The sequence below is a fragment of the Rhinatrema bivittatum genome, chromosome 7 (assembly GCF_901001135.1).
Source record: "Rhinatrema bivittatum chromosome 7, aRhiBiv1.1, whole genome shotgun sequence".
Taxonomy (NCBI): Eukaryota; Metazoa; Chordata; class Amphibia; order Gymnophiona; family Rhinatrematidae; genus Rhinatrema; species Rhinatrema bivittatum.
This window is the reverse complement of record NC_042621.1, coordinates 34,613,757-34,639,978: the sequence shown is the minus strand read 5'-3', so window position 1 is coordinate 34,639,978 and position 26,222 is coordinate 34,613,757. Positions and strand designations below refer to the sequence as shown.

At 45.5% G+C, this 26,222-nt stretch overlaps 2 protein-coding genes across 3 annotated transcripts in view; one reads left to right on the top strand and one right to left on the bottom strand.

Moving 5' to 3' along the window:
- The window catches only part of CDH16 (cadherin 16), a 469,853-nt gene that overhangs the window by 377,754 nt on the left and 65,877 nt on the right, over positions 1-26,222 (bottom strand). The window contains exons 4-5 of the mRNA XM_029610660.1: positions 23,819-23,959; positions 22,336-22,474 (exon numbers count right to left, since the gene is read on the bottom strand). Coding sequence (XP_029466520.1) covers positions 22,336-22,474; positions 23,819-23,959 — 280 coding nt within the window. The remainder of the gene's footprint in view (positions 1-22,335; positions 22,475-23,818; positions 23,960-26,222) is intronic.
- On the top strand, positions 16,509-22,109 carry LOC115095049. 2 transcript variants are annotated; one of them, XM_029608232.1, is made up of 3 exons: positions 16,509-16,560; positions 19,256-19,360; positions 20,761-22,109. In XM_029608232.1, the coding sequence occupies exons 1-3, from the start codon at positions 16,522-16,524 to the stop codon at positions 21,169-21,171; spliced, it is 555 nt and encodes a 184-aa protein (XP_029464092.1). In that variant the 5' UTR covers positions 16,509-16,521; the 3' UTR covers positions 21,172-22,109. The 2 variants fall into 2 exon arrangements, with proteins under 2 accessions (XP_029464092.1, XP_029464091.1); XM_029608231.1 differs by lacking the exon at positions 16,509-16,560 and having other exon boundaries at positions 16,569-19,360.

Genomic DNA, 26,222 nt, shown 5'->3' with positions numbered 1-26,222 from the left:
ATTCTGAACAGTGAACTTGCGAACAGCAGTGCGTGAACAAAAAAGATGCGCAGTATTCGAAATACAGAGTAAAAGATTGTTAAGACAGGTAGGCAGGGATGTCCCACAAGCAAACCCCCAAACCAAAGGAGGGTATCTGGAATGATCCATGATATTACAAGAACGAAAATTAGCAGGTAAGGAATAATTTTCTTTTCCCTGTACATACCAGGATCATTCCAGACGGTGGGATGTACCAAAGCTTTCCCATCACGGGTGGGCCGCAGACAGCCCTGCTCGTATTACCTTGTCTCCAAGCTGACCGACCGACGGAGCACCGAAGTCCAGGCGATAATGTCTCGCAAAAGTATGGATCGACTTCCAGGTGGCCGCCCTACAAATCTCCTGAGTGGAGACGGAGGAGCTCTCCGCCCAAGATGTCGCCTGGGCTCGAAGAGAATGAGCCTTGACAACAAGCGGAGGGGACTTACCTACGCCAAGGTACGCCGCTATGATTGCTCCCTTCAACCACCCCGCTATAGATTGGAGGCCATGCAACCATTCCGGGGTCCGGACCAGAGGATAAACAGATGATCGGAGAGCAGAAAATCATTAGTCACCTCCAGATAGCGTATCAGAGACCGCCGTACATCCAGTCTACGCAGGTCTCCAGACTCAGAAGAGGCAAAAGATGGTAATTCCACCAATTGGTTGAGGTGGAATGCCGAAACCACTTTAGGGAGAAAAGAAGGAACCGTCCTCAGTGAAACCCTTCAGGCGTGAAATGAAGGTATGGTTCACGACAGGATAGGGCCTGCAGCTCGGAAATACGTCTTGCTGAACTGATTGCCACGAGAAAAATGGTCTTGAGAGTGACGTCCTTGATGGTAGCCAAGCTTAGAGGTTCGAACGGCGAACCACAGAGCACTCGGAGCACCAGATTCAGATTCCACGACGGACAAGGTGGGCGAATCGGAGGCTTCAAGTGTTTCATTCCTTTAAGGAAACGGGAGATGTCCGGATGCGAGGACAGAAACTCCTTATTTCCACTGCGAAGAAAAGCCCCCAAGGCCGCCACCTGAACCCGAATTGTAAGCAAGACCCAAATCCAAACCTGCCTGCAAGAAGGAAAGGACTTGTGGCACTGAGGCCTGCATGGGAAGAATGTCATTCGCTCCACACCAATCCTCAAAGACCTTCCAGACTCGAACATAGGTAACAGAGGTGGACATCTTACGTGCTTTCAGTAGCGTTGAAATAACCGGCTCCGGATAACCGCGCGTCCTCAACTGACGCCTCTCAAAAGCCAGGCCGCAAGACAGAAGCGATCTGCCTCCTTGAAAAATATTGGTCCCTGGCAGAGAAGACATGGCAGCTGACCGAGACGAAGGGGACCCTCCACCGTCAAATTGTGCAGATCCGCGAACCACTGTTGTCGGGGCCACTCTGGCGCCACAAGGATCACCGGCCCTTGGTGTGCCTCTATCCTGCGGATGACCTTGCCCACAAGGGGCCACGGTGGGAAAACATATAGGAGACAGTGGCACGGCCAGGGCAGGACCAGCGCGTTCACGCCCTCGGCGCCGCGCTCCCGCCTGCGGCTGAAGAAGCGGGCGGCCTTGCATTTCCGGCGGTTGCCATTAGGTCTACGTGCGGTGTCCCCCATCGCCATACTATGATCCGCATCGCCTGCTGCGAGAGCTCCCACTCTCCGGGATCCAAGTTTTGTCGGCTGAGAAAGTCCGCCTGTACGTTGTCCACTCCCGCTATATTCGAGGCCGCTAGTCGTTGGAGGTGAAGCTCTGCCCACTCCATCAATTTGTCAGTTTCCAGAGACACCAACCGACTTCTCGTGCCTCCCTGGTGATTGATGTACGCCACTGTAGTCGCATTGTCCGATAGCACCCTGACTGCTTGATGGCGTACTATGGGGAAGAAACCCTGTAACGCCAGACGGACCGCCCTGGTCTCCAAGCGGTTGATGGGCCACTTCGACTGTTCCTCCGTCCATCGACCTTGGCTTGAGCTGTCCCGACAGACCGCTCCCCAGCCTGTGAGGCTGGCATCCGTGGTGATAATCACCCAATCCGGGTCCTCTAGCGACACCCCCTGAGCTAGGTGCCGCGGTTCCAGCCACCAATGAGAGAATAGTGAACTATCTACAGTCCGGAGAATTGATGGACCAGAGGCAGCATGGATTCACCAGAGGAAGATCCTGTCAGACAAATCTGATTGACTTTTTTGACTGGGTAACCAAGGAATTGGATAGAGGAAGAGCGCTCGATATCATATACTTGGATTTCAGCAAAGCTTTTGATACGGTTCCGCACAGGAGACTGGTGAATAAAACGAGAAGCTTGGGAGTGAGTGCCGAGGTGGTGACCTGGATTGCAAATTGGTTGACGGACAGAAGACAATGTGTGATGGTAAATGGAACCTTCTCTGAAGAGAGAGCGGTTTTAAGTGGTGTACCGCAAGGATCGGTGTTGGGACCGGTCCTGTTCAATATCTTTGTGAGCGACATTGCGGACGGGATAGAAGGTAAGGTTTGTCTTTTTGCGGATGACACTAAGATCTGCAACAGAGTGGACACACCGGAAGGAGTGGAGAGAATGAGACGGGATCTAAGGAAACTGGAAGAGTGGTCGAAGATATGGCAGCTGAGATTCAATGCCAAGAAGTGCAAAGTCATGCATATGGGGAGTGGAAATCCAAATGAACTGTATTCAATGGGGGGGGAAAGGCTGATGTGCACGGAGCAGGAGAGGGACCTTGGGGTGATGGTGTCTAATGATCTGAAGTCGGCGAAACAATGCGACAAGGCGATAGCTAAAGCCAGAAGAATGCTGGGCTGCATAGAGAGAGGAATATCGAGTAAGAAAAGGGAAGTGATTATTCCCTTGTACAGGTCCTTGGTGAGGCCTCACCTGGAGTACTGTGTTCAGTTCTGGAGACCGTACCTTCAAAAAGACAAAGACAAGATGGAGGCGGTACAGAGAAGGGCGACCAGGAAGGTGGAGGATCTTCATCAGATGGCGTACGAGGAGAGATTGAAGAATCTAAATATGTACACCCTGGAGGAAAGGAGGAGCAGAGGTGATATGATACAGACTTTCAGATACTTGAAAGGTGTTAATGATCAAAAGACAACGACAAACCTTTTCCTAAGGAAAAAAATCAGCAGAACCAGGGGTCACGATTTGAAGCTCCAGGGAGAAAGATTCAGAACCAATGTCAGGAAGTATTTCTTCACGGAGAGGGTGGTGGATGCCTGGAATGCCCTTCCGGAGGATGTGGTGAAGACCAGAACTGTGAAGGACTTCAAAGGGGCGTGGGATAAACACTGTGGATCCATAAAGTCAAGAGGCTGCCAATGAAGAGTGGGTGACTCGCCAGAATAATGGCTACTGCCTGGAGTCAATACCCTTATTAAATAAACATACACAGGCTTGACTCCAACATCGCTCTAAGCTTCAACAGCAAGAGGAAATGTGGAAAAAAGGATTCACACTCACAAAGAGGGGAGTAGCTGGCTTGTTACGGCGGTTACTACCCCAAATCAAATAAGCCTGATACTTCACTTTCAATGCATATACAGCATAGTTCTCTGATTCAACGGCAGGGGAGAAGAAAAGAGGGTTCGCACTCACAAAGCGGGGAGTAGCTGGCTTGTTACGGCGGTTACTACCCCAAACCAAATGGGCCTGATACTTCACTTTCGATGCACATCCAGCATGGCTCTCTGCTTCAACGGCATGGGAGAAGACTTATACGTCACGCATATCCAGCATAGCTCCCTGCTTCAACGGCAGGGGAGAAGAAAAACAACCAATAAGGGCTAATAACATAGTCTGGGTAAAACAAATAAGCATGGGTGCAGCTTGCTTATTGCGGCGGCTACTACCCCAAACTAATCAAGCTAGATATTTCACTTGGATGCAGCTCCATCACTGCTCTCTACATTAAAGGTGGGGATGGAAGGGAAATAGAACCAAGAGCTAAGAGAAACAGATAAGTATGAGAGAAAATATGTGTGAAGCTTGCTGGGCAGACTAGATGGGCCATTTGGTCTTCTTCTGCCGTCATTTCTATGTTTCTATATATGTTTCAATGGAGACTGATGAAGGCTCCTCTCGGAATCGGAAGGATTGCCTGGAAATCTCTCGACTCCGGCTGCCACCGGGAGAGTAGGGATCTCTGCAGAGGCCTCAGATGCGCAAATGCGCAAGGAACCAGATCGATGGTCGAGGCCATGGTCCCCAGTACCTGCAGGTAGTCCCAGGCAGTGGGCGTCTTGAGCGCCATAAATCCTTGAATCTGCTGACGCAGAGAATGAGCTCTGTCCGGATGCAGAAAAACCCTGGCATTCTTGGTGTCGAAGTGAGCTCCCAGAAAATCCAACGACTGGGACGGGACCAGGCTGCTCTTGGGGAAGTTGACAATCCATCCCAGAGATTGGAGAAGTTGTACCACTCTGTTGACTGCGAGGATACACTGCGCTCGTGACTTTGTACGGATGAGCCAATCGTCTAGGTAAGGATGCACAAGGATGACTTCCTTGTGCAAGGTTGCCGCCACTACCACCTTGATCTTCGTGAAAACCCGTGGAGCTGTGGCCAGGCCAAAGGGAAGAGCGCGAAATTGGAAGTGTTGACCCAAAATTATGAAGCGTAGGTAACGCTGATGAGCTTGACAAATTGGTATGTGGAGATACGCCTCCGTGAGATCCAACGAAGCCAAGAATTCTCCCGGATGAACTGCCGCTAACACTGAACGGAGTGTCTCCATGCGGAAACGAGGGACTCTGAGGGACCGGTTGACCTGCTTGAGGTCAAGGATAGGACGAAAAGTACCTTCCTTCTTGGGAACCACAAAGTAGATTGAATAATGCCCCCGGCCCAGTTCGGCGGCTGGCACCGGCACTATGGTCCCCAATTGAAGGAGACAATCGAGGGTCTGCTGTACGGCTCCCTGTTTGATTAAGCACCCGCAAGGGGAAAACAGGAACCGGTCCCGAGGAGCGCAAACAAAATCCAAAGCGTAACCGCGTCATAGAATATCCAGAACCCATTGATCCGACGTGATTTGGACCCACTCTTCGTAGAAGAGAGCAAGGCGACCCCCCAGTCGAGGGACCACCTCGTGGGTCCATCTGGCATCATTGGGTAGATTTAGCGGATGTACCAGCACCCTGCGCTTCCTTACCCTGGTGGCGCCCACGAAAGGGCCGGTTCCAGAAGTGCGAACGAGAAGAGGGAGCCCGAGGTGGCTGTTGCCTCTGAGGACGCGCTCTCCGCTGGTTACGATAACGGTTTCTGGAGTAATTATATTATCTTGTCGAACGGGGTCGATCTTTGGGCAACTTGTGCACCGTGTTCTCATTAAGGGACTTGATGATCTGATCCAAGTCTTCACCAAAAAGATACCTACCCTTAAAAGGAAGGGACCCCAAACGTGTCTTGGAAGAGGCATCAGCCGACCAATTGCGAAGCCAAAGGAGCCAACGCGCTGAGACCGCCGCCACCATGGTTCGGGCTAGGAGCCTTAAAAGATCATATAAAGCATCCGCTCCATAGGCAACCACGGCTTCCAGTCTGTCCGCCTGGTGAGCCTCAGCGTCTGGTAAGGACTGGGAGGTGAGGAGCTGCTGCACCCACCGAAGACCCGCTCGCTGTGCGAGGGAACTGCAGATAGCCGCCCGCATCCCTAAGGCCGGGACCTCAAAGATACGCTTGAGGTAAACCTCCAGCTTCCGATCCTGCATATCCTTCAATGCCGTCCCTCCAGTAACAGGAATAGTGGTATGCTTTGTGACCGCTGATACCGCAGAATCTACGGCGGGAACTTTGAGAATTTCCAAAAAATCGGCCGGCAGAAGATACAATTTTTCCATGGCTCTACCGACCCTAAGGTTGGCCTCCGGGGAATCCCATTCCCGAGTGATCAACTGCAAGATCTTGTGATGAGTGGGAAAAGACTTGGCTAGAGGCCGCAGTCCTGCTAGGAGGGGGTCCCCCTTCTTGAGAGCCGGGTCAGGCCCCACCAGTTCCAGAGGGGAATCAATATCCATTTCCTGGAGGATGTAGGGAATGAGGTCATCTAACTCCGCCGCTTGGAAGATGCGGAGGACCCTAGGGTCGTCGCCCTCCACCTGGGCCGCCAAGGTGGGGTCGTCCACGTCAGGGTCCTGGGATTGTCCTTCCCCCGACGAAGTCTGTATTATCGATGGTGTCCCGGTAGGGCCACGAGATATCCCCGCTCCCCCGCCTACTAAAGGGGGGCGAGCCTGAGGGAGGGTCCCACCCAGGAGGGGGACAGGACATGGTATCTTGGGGGGGGAGAGGGTCCCCAGGTCCCGAAGGTCGTGTCTCTGCTCTGAAGAAAAGCCCTGTGCATCAGGACTATGAATTCAGGGGAAAAGGCCTGGCATCCTGAGGAGTCACCCCCCGGGGGATCCCCCCTCTGCCTATCAGGATTAGACTCTGAGTAAGGGTCCAAAACGGGCCTAGAAGTGGGGAACGGATTATCCGTGTCCTCCTCAGAAAGTGCGGCATCAGAATCTTGCAACAAAATGGCCGCCGTTCCCGCGTTGAGAGGGAACGGGGCCTGGTGCTTCCTTCCCACGCGGTCTGCAGCTCGAACGTCCTTGCTAGTAGTTGGCGCACATTCCCCCTCGGGGAAACAGCCTGAGCACAGACCCTCTTCAGAAAATAATCCGGCCCTGTTGGAGCCCTCACAAGGCGCCGCGGACTGCATCGCCACAGGGAGAGAGAGAGAGGGGGGGAGGCTCTACAGGAGGCTCGCGCCGACCCGGCAACGGACGCTTGCCGCGGTCCCCCACCGACCTAAAGAAGAACTGACGGGGAATTAACCTCCCGACAGCAGGCGGCCCCGGGGAATGGTGTTTCGCGGGGGCCGCAGGTCGGGTCGTCAGTCGCTCCCCAAAAGGGAGGGGGGAAAACCTGGGTCAGGAGGGAGAGGCCGGTGCTACCGACTTTCACCTCAGAGAGCCGAACAGAGTCCAAAAATTGCAGTCTTCTGCTGAAAAAGAAGATGAAACAAAAATACACTTACCCCAACTGAGCCCTCAGTGAGGAAAATGAGAAAAGAAAGAAAAAAAACAGGCAACAGCCTGTCAGCAAGTCACCAGGCTAGAGAGTGATGAGCCAGCCCCAGCGGAGAGCTCTCCCCCTGCTGTAAGAGGAGCCTTAGCAAAGTGACCTAAACTGTAAATTTAAAACGTCCTTTTTTTTTTTTTTTTTTAAACTTGATCCCCCTGAGGAGGTAGCCCTAAGTTAACAAGCTGGGGACCACAAGTCCCCTGCTCACATCTGCTGGAGTCAGAACGTTACAGAGAGCTGTTACAGGGGAGGCGTGGTTATATGGGTCCTCCCCTGGGAATTGTGTGTTCTGACTCCATCTGCTGGACATGGAACATAACCCACCGTCTGGAATGATCCTGGTATGTACAGGGAACACGTATTTTTTCCATATTCTGGTAGGACCTCCCAGCCTTACCCAAAGGAGTTTTCTTTTAGAAGAGATACCTCGCCATGTACTCCCTGCCAGAGGGTTCTTATAATTTACAGTGAGATAAACTTTTCTGCCTGATACCCCTTTGAGGCAAGGGGCTCTCTTCAGGGGAGCAAAGACCTGTGAGGTAGGCAAGCACCAGTGATGGATAAGAACATAAGAACATAAGAAAATGCCATACTGGGTCAGACCAAGGGTCCATCAAGCCCAGCATCCTGTTTCCAACAGTGGCCAATCCAGGCCATAAGAACCTGGCAAGTACCCAAAAACTAAGTCCATTCCATGTAACCATTGCTAATGGCAGTGGCTATTCTCTAAGTGAACTTAATAGCAGGTAATGGACTTCTCCTCCAAGAACTTATCCAATCCTTTTTTAAACTCAGCTATAGTAACTTCACTAACCACATTCGCTGGCAACAAATTCCAGAGTTTAATTGTGCGTTGAGTAAAAAAGAACTTTCTCCGATTAGTTTTAAATGTGCCCCATGCTAACTTCATGGAGTGCCCCCTAGTCTTTCTACTATCTGAAAGAGTAAATAACCGATTCACATCTACCCGATCTAGACCTCTCATGATTTTAAACACCTCTATCATATCCCCCCTCAGTCGTCTCTTCTCCAAGCTGAAAAGTCCTAACCTTTTTAGTCTTTCTTCATAGGGGAGTTGTTCCATTCCCCTTATCATTTTGGTAGCCCTTCTCTGTACCTTCTCCATCGCAATTATATCTTTTTTGAGATGCGACGACCAGAATTGTACACAGTATTCAAGGTGCGGTCTCACCATGGAGCGATACAGAGGCATTATGACATTTTCCGTTTTATTCACCATTCCTTTTCTAATAATTCCCAACATTCTGTTTGCTTTTTTGACTGCCGCAGCACACTGTACTGATGATTTCAATGTGTTATCCACTATGACACCTAGATCTCTTTCTTGGGTTGTAGCACCTAATATGGAACCCAACATTGTGTAATTATAGCACGGGTTATTTTTCCCTATATGCATCACCTTGCACTTATCCACATTAAATTTCATCTGCCATTTGGATGCCCAATTTTCCAGTCTCACAAGATCTTCCTGCAATTTATCACAATCTGCTTGTGATTTAACTACTCTGAACAATTTTGTGTCATCCTTGGCATTTTACAGTAAGCTCCATAATTAACACCTTCAAGTTTTGTGTCATCTGCAAATTTGATTATCTCACTCGTCGTATTTCTTTCCAAATCATTTATAAATATATTGAACAGTAAGGGTCCCAATACAGATCCCTGAGGCACTCCACTGTCCACTCCCTTCCACTGAGAAAATTGCCCATTTAATCCTACTCTCTGTTTCCTGTCTTTTAGCCAGTTTGCAATCCACGAAAGGACATCGCCACCTATCCCATGACTTTTTACTTTTCCTAGAAGCCTCTCATGAGGAACTTTGTCAAACGCCTTCTGAAAATCCAAGTATACTGTATCTACCGGTTCACCCTTATCCACATGTTTATTAACTCCTTCAAAAAAGTGAAGCAGATTTGTGAGGCAAGACTTGCCCTGGGTAAAGCCATGCTGACTTTGTTCCATTAAACCATGTCTTTCTATATGTTCTGTGATTTTGATGTTTAGAACACTTTCCATTATTTTTCCTGGCACTGAAGTCAGGCTAACCGGTCTGTAGTTTCCCGGATCGCCCCTTGAGCCCTTTTTAAATATTGGGGTTACATTTGCTATCCTCCAGTCTTCAGGTACAATGGATGATTTTAATGATAAGTTGCACATTTTTACTAATATGTCTGAAATTTCATTTTTTAGTTCCTTCAGAACTCTGGGGTGTATACCATCCGGTCCAGGTGATTTACTACTCTTCAGTTTGTCAATCAGGCCTACCACATCTTCTAGGTTCACCGTGATTTGATTCAGTCCATCTGAATCATTACCCATGAAAACCTTCTCCATTACGGGTACCTCCCCAACATCCTCTTCAGTAAACACCGAAGCAAAGAAATCATTTAATCTTTCCGCGATGGCCTTATCTTCTCTAAGTGCCCCTTTAACCCCTCGATCATCTAACGGTCCAACTGACTCCCTCACAGGCTTTCTGCTTCGGATATATTTTAAAAAGTTTTTACTGTGAGTTTTTGCCTCTACAGCCAACTTCTTTTCAAATTCTCTCTTAGCCTGTCTTGTCAATGTCTTACATTTAACTTGCCAATGTTTATGCTTTATCCTATTTTCTTCTGTTGGATCCTTCTTCCAATTTTTGAATGAAGATCTTTTGGCTAAAATAGCTTCTTTCACCTCCCCTTTTAACCATGCTGGTAATTGTTTTGCCTTCTTTCCACCTTTCTTAATGTGTGGAATACATCTGGACTGTGCTTCTAGAATGGTATTTTTTAACAATGACCACGCCTCTTGGACATTTTTTACTTTTGTAGCTGCTCCTTTCAGTTTTTTTCTAACAATTTTTCTCATTTTATCAAAGTTTCCCTTTTGAAAGTTTAGCACGAGAGCCTTGGATTTGCACACTGTTCCTTTTCAAGTCATTATATCAAATTTGATCATATTATGATCACTATTGCCAAGCGGCCCCACCACCGTTACCTCTCTCACCAAGTCCTGTGCTCCACTGAGAATTAGATCTAAAATTGCTCCCTCTCTCGTCGGTTCCTGAACCAATTGCTCCATAAAGCTATCATTTATTCCATCCAGGAACGTTATCTCTCTAGCGTGACCCGATAATACATTTACCCAGTCTATATTGGGGTAATTGAAGTCTCCCATTATTACTGCTCTACCAATTTGGTTAGCTTCCCTAATTTCTCTTAGCATTTCACTGTCCATCTCACCATCTTGACCAGGTGGACGGTAGTATACCCCTATCACTGTAGTCTTCCCTGACACACAAGGGATTTCTACCCATAAAGACTCAATTTTGTATTTAGTCTCATGCAGGATGTTTATCCTGTTGGACTCTATGCCATCCCGGACATAAAGCGCCACACCTCCTCCCGAGTGCTCCTCTCTGTCATTGCGATATAATTTGTACCCCGGTATAGCACTGTCCCATTGGTTATCCTCTTTCCACCATGTCTCTGAGATGCCAATTAAGTCTATGTCATCATTTACTGCTATACATTCTAATTCTCCCATCTTACTTCTTAGACTTCTGGCATTAGCATACAAACATTTCAAAGTTTGTTTTTTGTTTGTATTTTTATTCTGCTTTTTAATTGATAGGGATAAGTTAGAATTTTTTTAGCTCAGGTGAGTTTTTAGTTACAGGCACTTGGACTACTTTTCTAATTATTGGAACCTCACTGTCGGGATGCCCTAATTCTAATGCATCATTAGTATCCTTTAAAGATACCTCTCTCCGAACCATGCGCTGCTGAGCGACTGTCGGCTTTCCCCTTTGTTCTAGTTTAAAAGCTGCTCTATCTCCTTTTTAAAGGTTAGCGCCAGCAGTCTGGTTCCACCCTGGTTAAGGTGGAGCCCATCCCTTCGGAAGAGACTCCCCCTTCCCCAAAAGGTTCCCCAGTTCCTAACAAAACTGAATCCCTCTTCCTTGCACCATCGTCTCATCCACGCATTGAGACTCAGGAGCTCTGCCTGCCTCTGGTGACCTGCGCGTGGAACAGGGAGCATTTCAGAGAATGCTACCCTGGAGGCTCTGGATCTAATCTTTCTACCTAAGAGCCTAAATTTGGATCCTGCTGTGAGAGACAGTGAGAGCAGCGAAACTATCCAGATTAGGAGTTAAAGTATTTTTTGGAACTTAAAGAGTAGTGGGATCCTCCTTCCCCATTGGGATTTCAGTGCTGTGAATAGCTTGGTCCCCAAATTTTTCCACCAGAGAAATCACCTAAAGTATCAGATAAGGAGAATGAACAACTGAATCCAAGAAAGAGCAAGAGAAGAAGATCCCATCCAGATTTTCCCCAGAGGAAACAGGCCAGGCTGGGTATCTAGAGGAGAGAAGATTTCTAAAGGTAGGATTTTTACAAAGCAAAGGGGACCCCTCCACTAGGATTCACACAGCACAGTCACTGGGAGAGTAAGCACATTTAAAATCACCATAGGCTTTACCCAGAGGTCTGTAATAAGGACACCTACCTACACAGAAAGAACCCTGTTCCTTACAGTCAGTACACTCATCATTTTGGACAATTGACTTTAATTTGACTTTAAGTATCAGTAAACTTTATTTTAACACCCAGACCTGGTAGTGTCTGAGTTCTTACAGCCTCTCACCTCATAGGAAGCACTTAAAGTATAGCACACATACTGATGACATTCTTTGACCGTCTGGGCCATAAGCGAGAGCTTCTCCCATAAAAAGAATCCCCCCCAGGGATTAAGAGTCAGTGTGGGAATGAACAGCTAGCCGGAGCAGCCCCAGGAGATATAAATAAGATTGTGTGCCCTTGGGACTTAACACACACCACTAAGGGTTACACTTAAGGTTGAAAAAAAGGATCCACACAATGATTCCAAAAGTCATGAAAAGCATAAGGAAAATACAAATCAAGAAAAAATGTGTCTCTGTCCCCAGTGCCTCTTTTGATGACCCTACTGCCCTTAACTATGTCCTGGTCCAAAATGTCTTCCCTAACAAACAGATCGATACTGTAACGTGCGGTTGAAGATTTCCCGTCTGTAACGTGCTGTGAGCGCACAATTCGGACGCGTAAGGCGATCCAGCGATACAGTCTCCAGTTTCACGCGTCCTTAGCGCTTCTTAAAACAGACGCATAACCCTTTCCGCACCCAGCATGTATATGATATGTAAATGAACGAATTAGCTGTATAATGAAGGAATTAGCTATTCCCCTCCGATACTGTGACGCGCGCTCAGATTATCTCCTTTGTAACCCGCTATTTTGCCGCGTCCTTAACCTGTTAGTTTACCGCCTACCCTCTACTTGGTGTTAGTGTGGTGTTCGAAAATTAAAACGGGAATAAAGTGTAAAAAATGGGGGTAAAACCAAAGGGAGTAAAGTGTAAAAAACCATGGACGACCTCCATATTAACATTGCAGCGTAAGTTGTTTATATATATGTATAAATACCTGTCACTTTCCTGTCACTTTCCGAATTCCCCAGGCGTGCGGTCATCGAGGCAGCGGCGGGAGCCGGCGGGCGGATGGGTGCCCGTTCATCCAGGCGGCGGCGGCGGTGGGAGCCAGCGGGCGGGTGGGCGTGCGTTGGATCCAGGCGGCGGCAGGAGCCGGCGGGCGCCCATTCATCCAGGCGGCGACGGCAGCGGGAGCCGGCGGGCGGGTGGGCGCGCGTTGGATCCAGGTGGCGGCCGGAGCAGGCGGGTGGGCGTGCATTCATTCAGGCAGAGGGAGCCGGCGGCAAAAGCGGCCTCCGGAGGCCGCTTTCGCCGCCGGCTCCCTCTGCCTGGATGAATGCATGGCCCCCGCCGGCAGTGAATGAATGCCCGTGCGATTTCGGTGCTCAAGGCGTGACGTCACGACGCTTGACGTCACGGCATGTGACTGCCTTGAGCACCGAAATCGCACGGGCATTCATTCACTGCCAGCGGGGGCCGTGCATTCATCCAGGCAGGGGGAGCCGGCAGCGAAAGCGGCCTCCGGAGGCCGCTTTCGCGGAGGCCGCTTTCGCTTTTTGTGTGGCTAAGAGTGCGTGCATACACTTACACCATCCAAAAGAATGGCGTAATGCATTAAGCTAGCCGTGTACATTTTTCACATATACTGTACATTTATGTGTGAGGTTTCTGTATATGCTGCAACTGAAACATCCCCTGGATCCCCTCTCTTCTGTGTGGTAAAAGTTCCCTTGTACATTCAGATAGGTAAAATTCCATGGCCAGATAGGGCTGATATAGGCAGATTAACCTTCCTTTTATGCAGGTAAAGGGCACATATGTCCATTTAAGATCCACATTTCCTTAAAAGTGAACATTATATGAGGTTGACCCAGAGATTATTATCCAGTTTCAGGTTTCCTGTCCTGACAGCTTAAGTTTCCCACATTTTACAGAAATCTTATGTACTGGGCATCTATCTTCAAGTCTCCAGCAGAGTTGGTTGTACAGAGAAAGGAGACCTGCATGTCTGGTGCTGGTACATGCTGCAGCCAACCACTTGAGAAACATAGTCCCTTATGGGAGGTTGATGCCATTGCTCAAAGAAAAAAGTTAAATGCGTTTCAACTGCCAGCATGAAAGTCAGGAGCATGTGTGGGACACCCTGGGTAGAGAACTACAATATGAATGGGGAGAAAGGCAGAATTTTGTTGGGGGGGGGGGGGGGGGGTGAGAATGCATAGGAAGAAGGGAGAGGAAATGATAGACTTCTGGAGAGAGGAGGGACGAGAGGAGGTATTAGTGGAGGAGAGCTGAAAGAGAAGGATAGAGAAATGGGCTGAAGTGGGAAAAAGTGAAATCACACAAAGGGGAAAGGGAAAGGAATGAGAGAGAGACTGGAGAGGATGAGAGGAGGGAGAAACAGAAGACTGGAAAGGACGAAATATGAAACCTCATTGCCACCCTCCCCACCTTAATCCCAGCCTTTAAAAGTTGCTGAATTCTGCTCATACATGCCTTTTGATTGCATACTTACTACCTCTCCCTCCTCCCATAAGATCTCCCTAATACATTCTCACTACTTCCTCTCCTAAATGCTTAAATCATCCTACCTACCTCTGCTCATGCTTCCCCTACCTCTCCCTTTCAGAAGTCATTCAAGCAAATTTTGGCTGTCTGCCTCTCTGTCAGCACCAGCAGTGTTTGGCCATGTCACATGTGTTCAGGTGCAATGGAGAGGAAGGATGCCGCATTCAGCAGAAGTGATCTCCACATCCAAGAAAAAGTAATGAACAGATCTTCAAAAAAGTTTCCTTCCATTTCTCAGCTAGTAAAAAATGTGGATTAGGCCAACACAACCATCAAGGATTGCTGAGAGAGGGAGAAAGAATAAAGTAGAGAACACAGAAACCGAGCAAGATTAACCTCCTAGGACAGGGGTGGCCAACGCCAGTCCTCAAGAGCCACAGACAGGCCTGGTTTTTGGGATATCCACAATGAATATGCATGAGATAGATTTGCAGACAATGGGGGCAGGCAATGTAAATCTATCTCATGCATATTCATTGTGGATATCCTGAAAACCAGGCCTGTTTGTGGCTCTCGAGGACTGGAGTTGGCCACCCCCTGTCCTAGGATGAAAAATTGTATACAAGACACATGAAACACAGCATCCTTCACTATCACTTGGGAATACCAACAAGTAACAGAAAACTAAATTATGATGACTTTTTCTACCAATTAAATGCACATTCTAGTATTACTGTTCTCTATTTTGGGCATTTCATCGTTTTATGTAAACCGGATTGATTTGTAGTTCTTACAAGAACTTCGGTATATAAAAATTAAAAATAAATAAATAAATACTGTGTATCATAAATATGCCTAAAATGTAATTCTATTTCAAACATTCTTTAAACAAAACAACCCCTTTCAGCCCTATAAATAAACTTTATGCTGAGCTTTCTGAGTAACACAGAGGTGAATGACTGGAGCTTTAAAATGTGTTGCAAAGTTTATCTGCAAACTAATGATAGAATATCCCAGCTGGTGAGATAAGCAAGCTAAAAGGAGCTTATCTCTCTTTTTGACATTTCAGTGCTGAGTATTCAGTGTGCAGGAAGCTTTGTAGTCACATCTGAAAGCATCTCCACCACCACGTTGTAGAAAGGGTACATAAAGGAATCAGTCACATGCGTTCTATATTTTGCCTCTTGCTTTCTGCAATGATGGCCCCAAATGGAAAGGATCTGTTAATCCAAGACAAGGAGGCACTCAGCTTCTCACATCCAAGCATACATTTCTGGATATCTCAGGGGGAGAACAATCAGCAGGCAGCTCAGTTTTTTAGGATAGCCTTTAGATATGATCCCGTCAACGAGCTGGGAGTTGGGATTTCTGTTGTAATGTGAAGAGTAAATGATACAAGATATACAGTAAACACACCGGGAAAAATCTTGCCAGGAATGAGGTCTGGAGGAGCAAACGATCTGGATTTAGGCCTAGGCAACACAGGTAAGGGCCTTGGACACCAAATTCTGAAGGTGCCCAAAAATTGGGACACCCTCTACCTCGGTTTGATTTATGGGGGCAAAATCTCCTACCCCTGTTTCTCTGCCTATGGGCACCATAATATTAAATCCAGCCCTGATTGCTTCATAAAATGGAAACAAAAAGGCTATGGAACATTATTGCATATCTTCTTTTTTTGGCCAAAGACACAACATGTTTTTTTTAGCAATGTACAAAGCTTCACCAAGGGCACTAACAAAACCCAGTGCGCCCTTGGCTAATACAGTTAGGATTAAATCCTGCATATGTTGTCCACAGCAGGCACAAAATTTGACAAAGAAATTGTTGCTTGTTGAAGGAAAATCTTTCGTAAGCAAGTGGAAGGCCAGAACATTGCCTACCTTTATTGACCAGTTCTATAATGCATAACATAAAAAGGAAACAGATACATCTGTCTCTGCTCTTATTTAACAGCCTTGATTTCTTCAGGTTACCTGGGAATTTTTCTTATTTACATTACCAAGGATCAAACTCAGATTTTTACTTGGAGTATGTCGATTCAGTACTGTGGAGACTTACCTTGATTCCTGCTTTAATAGTGCAATATTGCAGCATGTTAATTGAATTTTTAATCATTGAATAATTATAATCCATTGTAATTATTTCCATTATTACTTATTGTAGGATAAACATGTTCTTGTTAAACAGGTTGTGCAACTCAGCTTTCTGGCTCCCTGTCAGGAATACGGCGGTCTGATCAACCGCCTACATGCCAGGGACAGGACGAGTCCGACTGGGTAATAGCATGCACACTTGTTTATGGCACGGTATAAAAGAGCAGGACTTTCCAGTGTCCGGCGGGAGTAGGAGATATTGCCTGTATAGACGTTTAGAGTGCTGGACACTGAAAACCCCCTTCTCGCTTTTGCTGACCTGACGACTCCTCGATACAAGGCTGATGACACGAAGGGTGCTGGATGGCATATGCAATCATGTGGTATGTAAATAACTTTCTGTAAATAACGTATATTACCATGATGTCACATTAATAAATGATGTCATAGATATTGTGTCAGAGTACCTTACTCTTTCATTCCCAACATTTGGCGTCACGAACAGGATGTCTCTATTTATAAGGAAAAGCAGAAAAAGACATCTGAACCACCAAGCCCGGTGGATCTAAAAATTCCCGGATGGGAAAAATCCCCGTATAAAATGTTGGCCCAGGAATGGGCTATGAATACAGGGCTCGCAGAGGCTTGGGATATAGGAGGAGAACCTTTAGATATTGTAAATCAACTCCAACAGGTCCCCGTAATAAAAGGAAAAGAATTGGGGACAGTGGGACGGAGAGGATGGGTAGTATTAACAGGATATAGGAAATGTCATGAACAAAAAAGCGTGTTGCAAGGGAAATTAGTTGAACTAGAGCGAGAGATAGACAACCTCCTCAAAGATAATGTTATGCTTAGGTGTCACTTAGAGGCATTTAAACAGAAGACAGAACATTATCAGACGGTGGCCGAACGAGCCGCTGTGCGGGTAGCACAATACAAATATAGAAAAGGAAGAGTAAATAATTCTAAAATATGAGCATGTATTATGAAAGATGACTGGGATCCAGAGATATGGGACGGGGACATATGGGACTCTACAGATAGTGAGGAGGAGGCAGTAATACCCCCTCCCCCCATAGAGCAAGCCTGTCCCATAGTCAGGCGTAAATTAAAGCAGACCAGCGATGGTAGAGCTATAGAACAGGAGGGTACACAAGTAATGGAGGACTTCACCCAACAAGAAGTAAGTGAGATATTGGATCGCATGGGGCAAAAACCAGGAAAACCTATTGACCACTGGCTAGTGAGATTATATGAATCGGGGGTGGGAGACATTATGATTGATCAAAAAGATGTTAAAAGATTCACTATGATTTCTACCAATCCCGAGGTAATGGCAGCTATCAGAACAGTAGTTTGGCAAGGGGACATGACGGACTTGTTTCGAGTAGTTGCCGCTGCCACTAAAACAAGGTGTAGCACTGTATTAGATAGGCCCGTCAGTAACAAACCATTATATAATATGCATGATATCATACAACATATCAAAGAAATTACCATGCAAACATGGTGTCTGAGGAATTTGCATGGAGATTTCCTGGACCTACCCCTGCCCGGTACGGCTCGGGCAGAGATTATGTGTACCGTAATCCCGGCACACAGGTCCATTATGTTGACCTTGCTATTAAATATGGCTGGGAAGAAAATTGGAGATTTGATTCGGGCAATCAGAGAGGTCCTAGATTTAGGGATACCAGAGCTCAATGATAAGACTTTCACATTTAAAGGCGAAGTATGTGACAGAGGAGAAGGTATTTGAAAGGGATACAGGGATCTCCGAAACCGAGATACGGACGCACGGGTGTCAAGGAGAGATATGTTTGCAGCATTGATAGCTGCCGGAGTGGCTAAAGAGAAAATAGATGGTATTCCAACCAAAGACATGTATAAATTGTATCTACAAAAATGCAAGGGTAAACAAAAGAAAGTTTATGCGGAAAGGGAGGAAGACTGGGGAAAAGTGTTACTAACAAAGATGAACCAATTGTTGCAAGAGAAAAAAAGAGCAAGAGGTAAATGCTACAAACCCCTTCATAAACGAGTCTGAGTCCGTACAACCCAGCACCCTACCTCAGGAGGCCAACAGTACCAGACTGTATCCGGACTTATCCTGGGCACAATAGGAAAAAGGCCATACCCCTCAAATCGCTGCCATCACCGTGGATAATCGCCCCCATATTGGGGTAGAAATACAATGGCGAAATGGGGCACAGCAGGTGATGGCTTTAGTAGATACGGGGGCGGAGGCCACTTTAATATTTGGAAATCCCAAGAAACATGGGGGGCAAAAGGTAGAATTAGCGGATCTCGGAGGAAAAACTGTGATAAGAAAATGAACCATAATTTCTTTAGTCGTGGGAGGATACAAAATTCCTCAAGCTAAGGTAGTAATTGTACCCATTAAGGAATATATAATTGGGATGGATCTCTTACAGGGACTTAAGTTGAATACAACATGTGGGCAAATGGTGTTTGGAAAGGCGCCAAGTAAGCAAGTAGCATTTGAAAACAATAGACCAGTATATCTATCCAGAACAATAATAGTGGGTAGAACTGTGGGACCAGAAATAGCTTTGCCTAAAACAAGGGGTCCGGTATGCCAAAAGCAATACCGGATACCTGGAGGACATAAAGAGATAACAGAAACAATTAAGGTTTTACAGGAAGCGGGGGTGCTAATTCCAACCACTAGCGGTTGGAATAATCCCATCTGGTCAGTGAAGAAATCTTTATGGAAGGCTGTAGTATGTAATCCCCATACAAACGAAGTAAGTCAGGAGGAAGAGAAAGGCAAATCTAGCAAGTTTGCGGAACTTTATGCCATATGGATGGCTTTACAAAAAGGGGAAATGGATTGCCACATTTATACTGACAGTTGGGCAGTCATGAAAGGAATGACTCAGTGGATGCCAAAATGGCGTAAAGATCAATGGAAGATACATCACCGCCTGGTATGGGGCACTGACATTTGGCAAAATATCTGGGCTGAGTGTCACAAAAAGCATGTTACAGTGTTCCATGTAGATGCACATGTGAAAGATGTTTCTTTATCTAATCTGTACAATTCCATTGCAGATAAACACGCAAAACTCCGAGCCAGTGTCACGACCACAAACGAGCAGGGACTATGGAAATGGGCACACGAAAAAAGTGGCCATTGGGGGCGGAAGCTACTCACAGGTGGGCCCAAGCCAGAGGGATACCAGGATCCCTCCCTGATTTTCAAAACATACTCACACAATGTGAATATTGTTAGTTGACACATCCAAGGTCACCACAAGCTATTGAGCAGGGGCATATCCATCGTGGTTTAAGTCCTGCCACTATTTGGCAAATAGATTTTATAGGCCCTTTACGAAAATGTGGAGGAGATGTATATTTATGTACGGCAGTAGATACATTTAGTGGAATCATGATGGCTGTGCCTGCACCAGAGGCTAATCAGAAAGCTACGTTAAAACTTTTAAATGAAATGAGTCGGTATTATGGAATACCCAAACAAGTTCAGAGCAATAGAGGGACTCACTTTACTGGTAACTTAGTTCAGCAATATGCTAGAGACAACTACATTGAATGGATCTTTCACATTCCATATTATCCGCAAGCTGCCAGCCTTATTGAGCGTATGAATAGGCTATTAAAAAATATGTTACGCTCTCTTACAAAATCTGCCACCATGAAGGGGTGGAAATCTGTATTGTCCACAGCTCTACAGCTGCTAAATAGTAGACCTTTAAAAAAGGATGGAAAGACTCCTTTCCAGAAGTTATATAATCAGGAACCTGCTTTTACTCAGATCCGAAATATCATTTGCTGGGCTATGGCTTCGGGAAACGTCGAATTGCCCCGCCAAAATAGTTATGAAGCTGCGGGATATGATGTAACCAATCCCACCGCTATAGATTGGGTGCAGCATCCCTAAGCAACATTTCGGATGGCTGTGTATTCGATCTAGTTGGGCAAAACAAGGCATAACTGTATTGGGGGAATCATTGATTCTGACTACCGTGGTCCCATATATGTACTGTATCACAACTTGACGAATAAAGAAATTTACGTTCCTGCCCAAACCAAAATGGTACAATTGATTATTATTCCCTATGTAGCAGACCAAATGGTATGGGGAATTCCCAATTCCACTCCCCGAGGACAAGGTGCCTTTGGAAGCACCTCCAATCCAAGTAAACTACATGGATCTTCACACCTCATAAAGAACCTAGGAAAGGTGAAATTTTAGCTGTTGGCAAAGATGCAGTACTGACTGTACTACCAGAAGGAGATTAACATTGGATACAGGTACCCAGTATCCGATGTAAACTAAGGGCCAGATTTTCAAAAGCATTTACTCGAGCAAAACTGGTTTTTGCTCGAGTAAATACACTTTACTCAAGTAAGTGGGCTTTTCAAAATTGCTACAATATATGCCATTGAATTGTCCATAGGATTTACTCAAGTAAGTGCACTTTACTCGAGTAAATAGCTTTTGAAAATTGCTACGATAGTATGTCACATTTACATGCGTAACTCCTTTGAAAATGACCCCCTAAGGGAATAACTAACGATGTGTTCTCTCGCTACAGGTTGGCTTGCACCTCCCGTTTATGGCGATCAACCTCTTTGCCATCATTGGTATGGTGCACACCCTATATCAGCCTGTAGAAGTAACCTCCAGATGGGGGACTATCAAGTGGAAGAACAGCACCTCCTCTCGGACGCAGGATAATTTCACATGTCAAGCATACGATGCTTGTGTGGTTTGGAACATCACCACAACTGCAAAAGTAGTGAAAGCAAAGACAACACAGGACAAAATCACGTTTTATAACACCTCCAATACATTAACAGATACTGTATGTAAATTTACATCACTTCCTTTCCCAGTCTATCTTCCTGAAAGAGGAAGTGTGCTAATACAAGTTTGCATACTAACAATTGGATACGGACCACCAATAATCACACTATTGACAATGCAATATGTACCCCTACACTAATGGGATTGGCTTGCCCTTTAATGTATTCCACATTACCTGATGATTGCTCGTTGCAGCAACCTTTGGCACACTGTAGTCTTCTAATATTACCTGATAATGTAACTGGTTTCATAATTCCATTCCCTGAAACTGTATGTGTATATAATTTGACTTTTACAGGATGCCTGTATAATGTTACTTGGTTTACTTTTGGTTCTCGACAATATTATTTACCACCAATGGACATCGCTGATGAGCAATTGGGGGTAAAGTTGGACTTATCATTCTTTAAGACACCATTGTTGGATTTGACTAAACTGCAAAAGATATTGAATACCTCAGATTCGTTGAAACAGACCCTGAGACATGTGGACATTGCTGTAACTGGTGCCCTTCTTCGCACGAAGTTTGCCAAGGAACGCCTACTACATTTTCAACAATTGATAAAAGACACCTCTCATTCTTGGTGGGATGTGTTTTTCGGACGTTCCTCTACTGCCACAATGACTCTGAATTGGATTTTTCATCCTATCCTTGTTGTAATGTGTGTATGCCTCCTGTGCCTAGTGTGTACATGTTATCTTACCTATCGAGTGCATAAAATAGCTCGTCAAAGTAAATATACCACTACAGTGGCTTTGTATGCAGTGGTGCCTGCATTGGAGAATGATTGATCAAGGGTGGAGTGTAGGATAAACATGTTCTTGTTAAACAGGTTGTGCAACTCAGCTTTCTGGCTCCCTGTCAGGAATACGGTGGTCTGATCAACCGCCTACATGCCAGGGACAGGACGAGTCCGACTGGGTAATAGCAACTGTTGATACATAACATGGGGGTATAGTGATCAATCATTTCTCTCTCGCATGCACACTTGTTTACGGCACGGTATAAAAGAGCAGGACTTTCTAGTGTCCGGCGGGAGTAGGAGATATTGCCTCTATAGACATATAGAGTGCTGGACACTGAAAACCCCCTTCTCGCCTTTGCTGATCTGACGACTCCTCGATACAAGGCTGATGACACGAAGGGTGCTGGATGGCATATGCAATCATGTGGTATGTAAATAACTTTCTGTAAATAACGTATATTACCATGATGTCACATTAATAAATGATGTCATAGATATTGTGTCAGAGTACCTTACTCTCTCATTCCCAACACTTATTTACATGAGAATGCTTTTACCTTGTCTCATCCCTCTGCTGACTGTTCCAGAAAACATGTCTTTGGCCATGACTGGCATGTTGTCATTCATATCTTTAATGATTATTTGGATGAAAACGGGTCCAAAAAGTGCCTCTCCAGTTTCATTTTTTGCAGTCACCTGGTTTATAACAGATTGTTTTATGCAACCTTTTTTGCATATATATTTATAATATGAAAAGCAAAAATACTCTCCAGTTTTACCATAGAGTGAGGATGATCATTAAAACTTCTGTATTTGCAATAATTTCCCTTCTCTTGTAATTACAATATGGATCCTTATACATATTTTAATATTAATTCACTTTTCAAATGCAATACAGATATCATTCAGCATGTCATTATAGCATTTGGATTACATTTCTGCTACATTCCTGGAGGAGTTAAAAAGAATTGCAGATTCATACCACTGCTACAGATGATGTAAAATGCAAAATGCAACTGCACGAATCCTCTCAAATACCCGCAAATGTGAACATATTACCCCCATCCTCAAAGAGCTACACTGGCTCCCGATTCGCTCCCGTATCCACTATAAAACTCTGACCATTGTACATAAATCCCTCCATGTTCACAATTCTAACTGGCTCGACCTCCCACTTAACCCTTACCAATCTACCAGAACTGCCAAGAAAGGTACCCTAATCGTACCCTCACTTAAAACAGCCCGCCTATCCTTCACACGTGACCGTGCCCTCTCAATTGCTGGCCCGTCCCTTTGGAACGCTCTTCCCCCCACCCTGCACCTCGAACCATGCACCATCAAATTCAAGAAGAAATTAAAAACCTGGTTTTTTTAATGTGCTTTCCCAGAATAGTTCCTCCTCTCACAATGCCCTCCCATGCACTGCTACTGTATGATATTTCCCCTCTCATGTTAAGATTTCTCAAAGTTTAATTCTTGTTGTTGTTTACCTCTCATTCTACGCTGCTCTTAAGTTACCCCCCCTCCCCCCCAGTTCCTTCTCCCTGTTATTATGTAATTTCAGACCTACTGTTCATATGTAGACTGGTATGATGTCCCTACGAATACCGGTATATAAAAGCCGTTAATTAAATAAATAAATATTCCCAGCTGTCTTAAAGTTAGCCAGATGCGTTTAGTCGGCTTTCCTAAAAGGATCCAGCTATGTTAGCCGGACAATGCTTATAATCAATGTTTATCTAGTAGGTGGGGGCAAGGAGGGCTATTGGCTGATTCTGCCCTGGAACATCCCTGCCTCGCCCCCACCCACCAGATGACTTTTTAGCCAGGGCCAATCAACAAGGCAGGATTTTCAAATCCTGTCATTTGCCTAGCTAAATCAGAACTTCTCCTGGCAAATGGCAGTGAATGTCGACTTTGGGGAATTTTTTCATATTGGTCACTTGCTGCAACTTTACTGCTACAGGAAATGGTCTTTCAGGTGAACTGATCTTTATTCAAATCATGGATATGGCATGTACATGGATATTCAGAATATACCTGAAGTTTGTAAAAAGCCCGTTGCTCACGGTCAAAAGATTTGGTGGCATACAGCATGCCAGATGCCTCATCAATTCCAAATATGCCTTCATCATTCCCAGCCAACTCAAGATTGTACTGACCTTCAATGGCAAAATTTATCTGAAAGCAAATTTACCCTCAGGTTAATTGAACAGGTAATTTATCACAGTGTAAACAAGAAAGGCAGTAAAATATAGATAGTCAAAGAAATGTGCACTGGTGTTTAAAATATGGGACATAATCTCTTCTTTTACATACATACATTAAGTAGTGTGTTGCCAGGTTACCAATGAAATGACCATAAACTGGAGAATGTGGAATTTCTCTAATTCTGGCTCACTGCAATAACCGCATTATGTAGCTGATGTGCCAAGGGGATTTCCCCATGTTAATGTCTATGGGGAAGAATAATCCTGCCATGAACCATTTAATGCAAACCATTGTTAAACCAAATTTCAGTGCTTTATGTCCAAAACCACTGGATTCTATTTAACTGACTATTGCATTCATTGTTCTTGTTTGCTTTTCTCTTTTCTAGTAAACATTTTAAATTCTTACATCTCTTATGTTTGGTGGTACAAACTCTCCAGGCTGTATAGACTAAGGCCTGGATTTTCTAAGCTCACAGAACTTAGAAAATCCAGCGGTAACGGGGGGCGGGGGCGAAGCTGCCGGCTTTCGCAAACCAATAGCGCCATCATGAAAGGTGGTGCTATTGGCCGCGTTTCTGACAGCGATAAGGCTCCTTACCTTTTCGTCGTCAGCGATGTCTTCGCGGTGTCCACCCCAGTGCTGCCCTGACTCCTCCCCTTCCGATGTGGATGCTGCCCAGAACCCGCCCCGATCTAGGTATCGCATGCGATACCTTTGGAAAATGATCCCCTAAGTCCTTTAATGATACGCAAGTGGTTGTAATCTGTATTTCTAGTTGCTTCGTTGGAAGAATAGATACAGTGCAAATATGAAATAAAGAATGAATACAGCATGAAAAGCCAATTATACAGGATTTAGCATAACAAAGCAGGGGACTTCTTTTAATTTCAATTTGAAATAAATTAGACCAGGGGTGCAACATCAGAAGCCTAATTAAGCCCATATTATCACAAGTTGAGTAGGAAAAATGTAAATGGTTTATGGCAGAGATCAATTTCCAAAATACATAAATAGATCGATCAGGGTTCACATTGTAATATAGAACACGATGGCAGAAAAGAACCAATTGGTCCACCCAGTCTGCCTAGTTGTTGTCCTTAGTTCTCTACCACTTTTGGTATATGGTCATATACATTTTCATACTTAAATCAGTTCCAACCCTACCTGCCCTGTCTTTTATCCAGACTTTCAAACCTGTTCCTATCACAATCCTCTGTACTATGCCAGCCTTCACCACCACTGCTGGTCAGCTGCCCAGGGCTTGTCATCTTCGTCTTTGGTTATTAACCCCTCCCATATCTTACCACCAGTTTTTGTAATATTTCACACAGCCACCCCATGCTTTTTGATGTTAGGGTTATAATCATAGCTGCTTCATGCAAGTTAACTCAGCCTTCTTGGAAGCCCTGTTCAGCTGTATCACCATCCTTTTACTCATTGACTTACATTCTTTCCTCTTTCAACCTTTTAAAAAGCTTCATATGACTGAGCAAACACTCAAACTGTTGCGTTCAGCAGACCACGGGCCCATCCCGCGGCCTGCCACCCTTACCTCCAGGCCAGGTCTGTCCACGCCTCCAATCCGACACCACTCCTTCAGGTGAGGTGCAGTCGTTCAACGTGCCTGCCCCCACTTAAGAACATAAGAACATAAGAAAATGCCATACTGGGTCAGACCAAGGGTCCATCAAGCCCAGCATCCTGTTTCCAACAGTGGCCAATCCAGGCCATAAGAACCTGGCAAGTACCCAAAAACTAAGTCTATTCCATGTAACCATTGCTAATGGCAGTGGCTATTCTTTAAGTGAACTTAATAGCAGGTAATGGACTTCTCCTCCAAGAACTTATCCAATCCTTTTTTAAACACAGCTATACTAACTGCACGAACCACATTCTCTGGCAACAAATTCCAGAGTTTAATTGTGCGTTGAGTAAAAAAGAACTTTCTCCGATTAGTTTTAAATGTGCCCCATGCTAACTTCATGGAGTGTCCCCTAGTCCTTCTACTATCCGAAAGAGTAAATAACCGATTCACATCTACCCGTTCTAGACCTCTCATGATTTTAAACACCTCTATCATATCCCCCCTCAGTCGTCTCTTCTCCAAGCTGAAAAGTCCTAACCTCTTTAGTCTTTCCTCATAGGGGAGTTGTTCCATTCCCCTTATCATTTTGGTAGCCCTTCTCTGTGCCTTCTCCATCGCAATTATATCTTTTTTGAGATGCGGCGA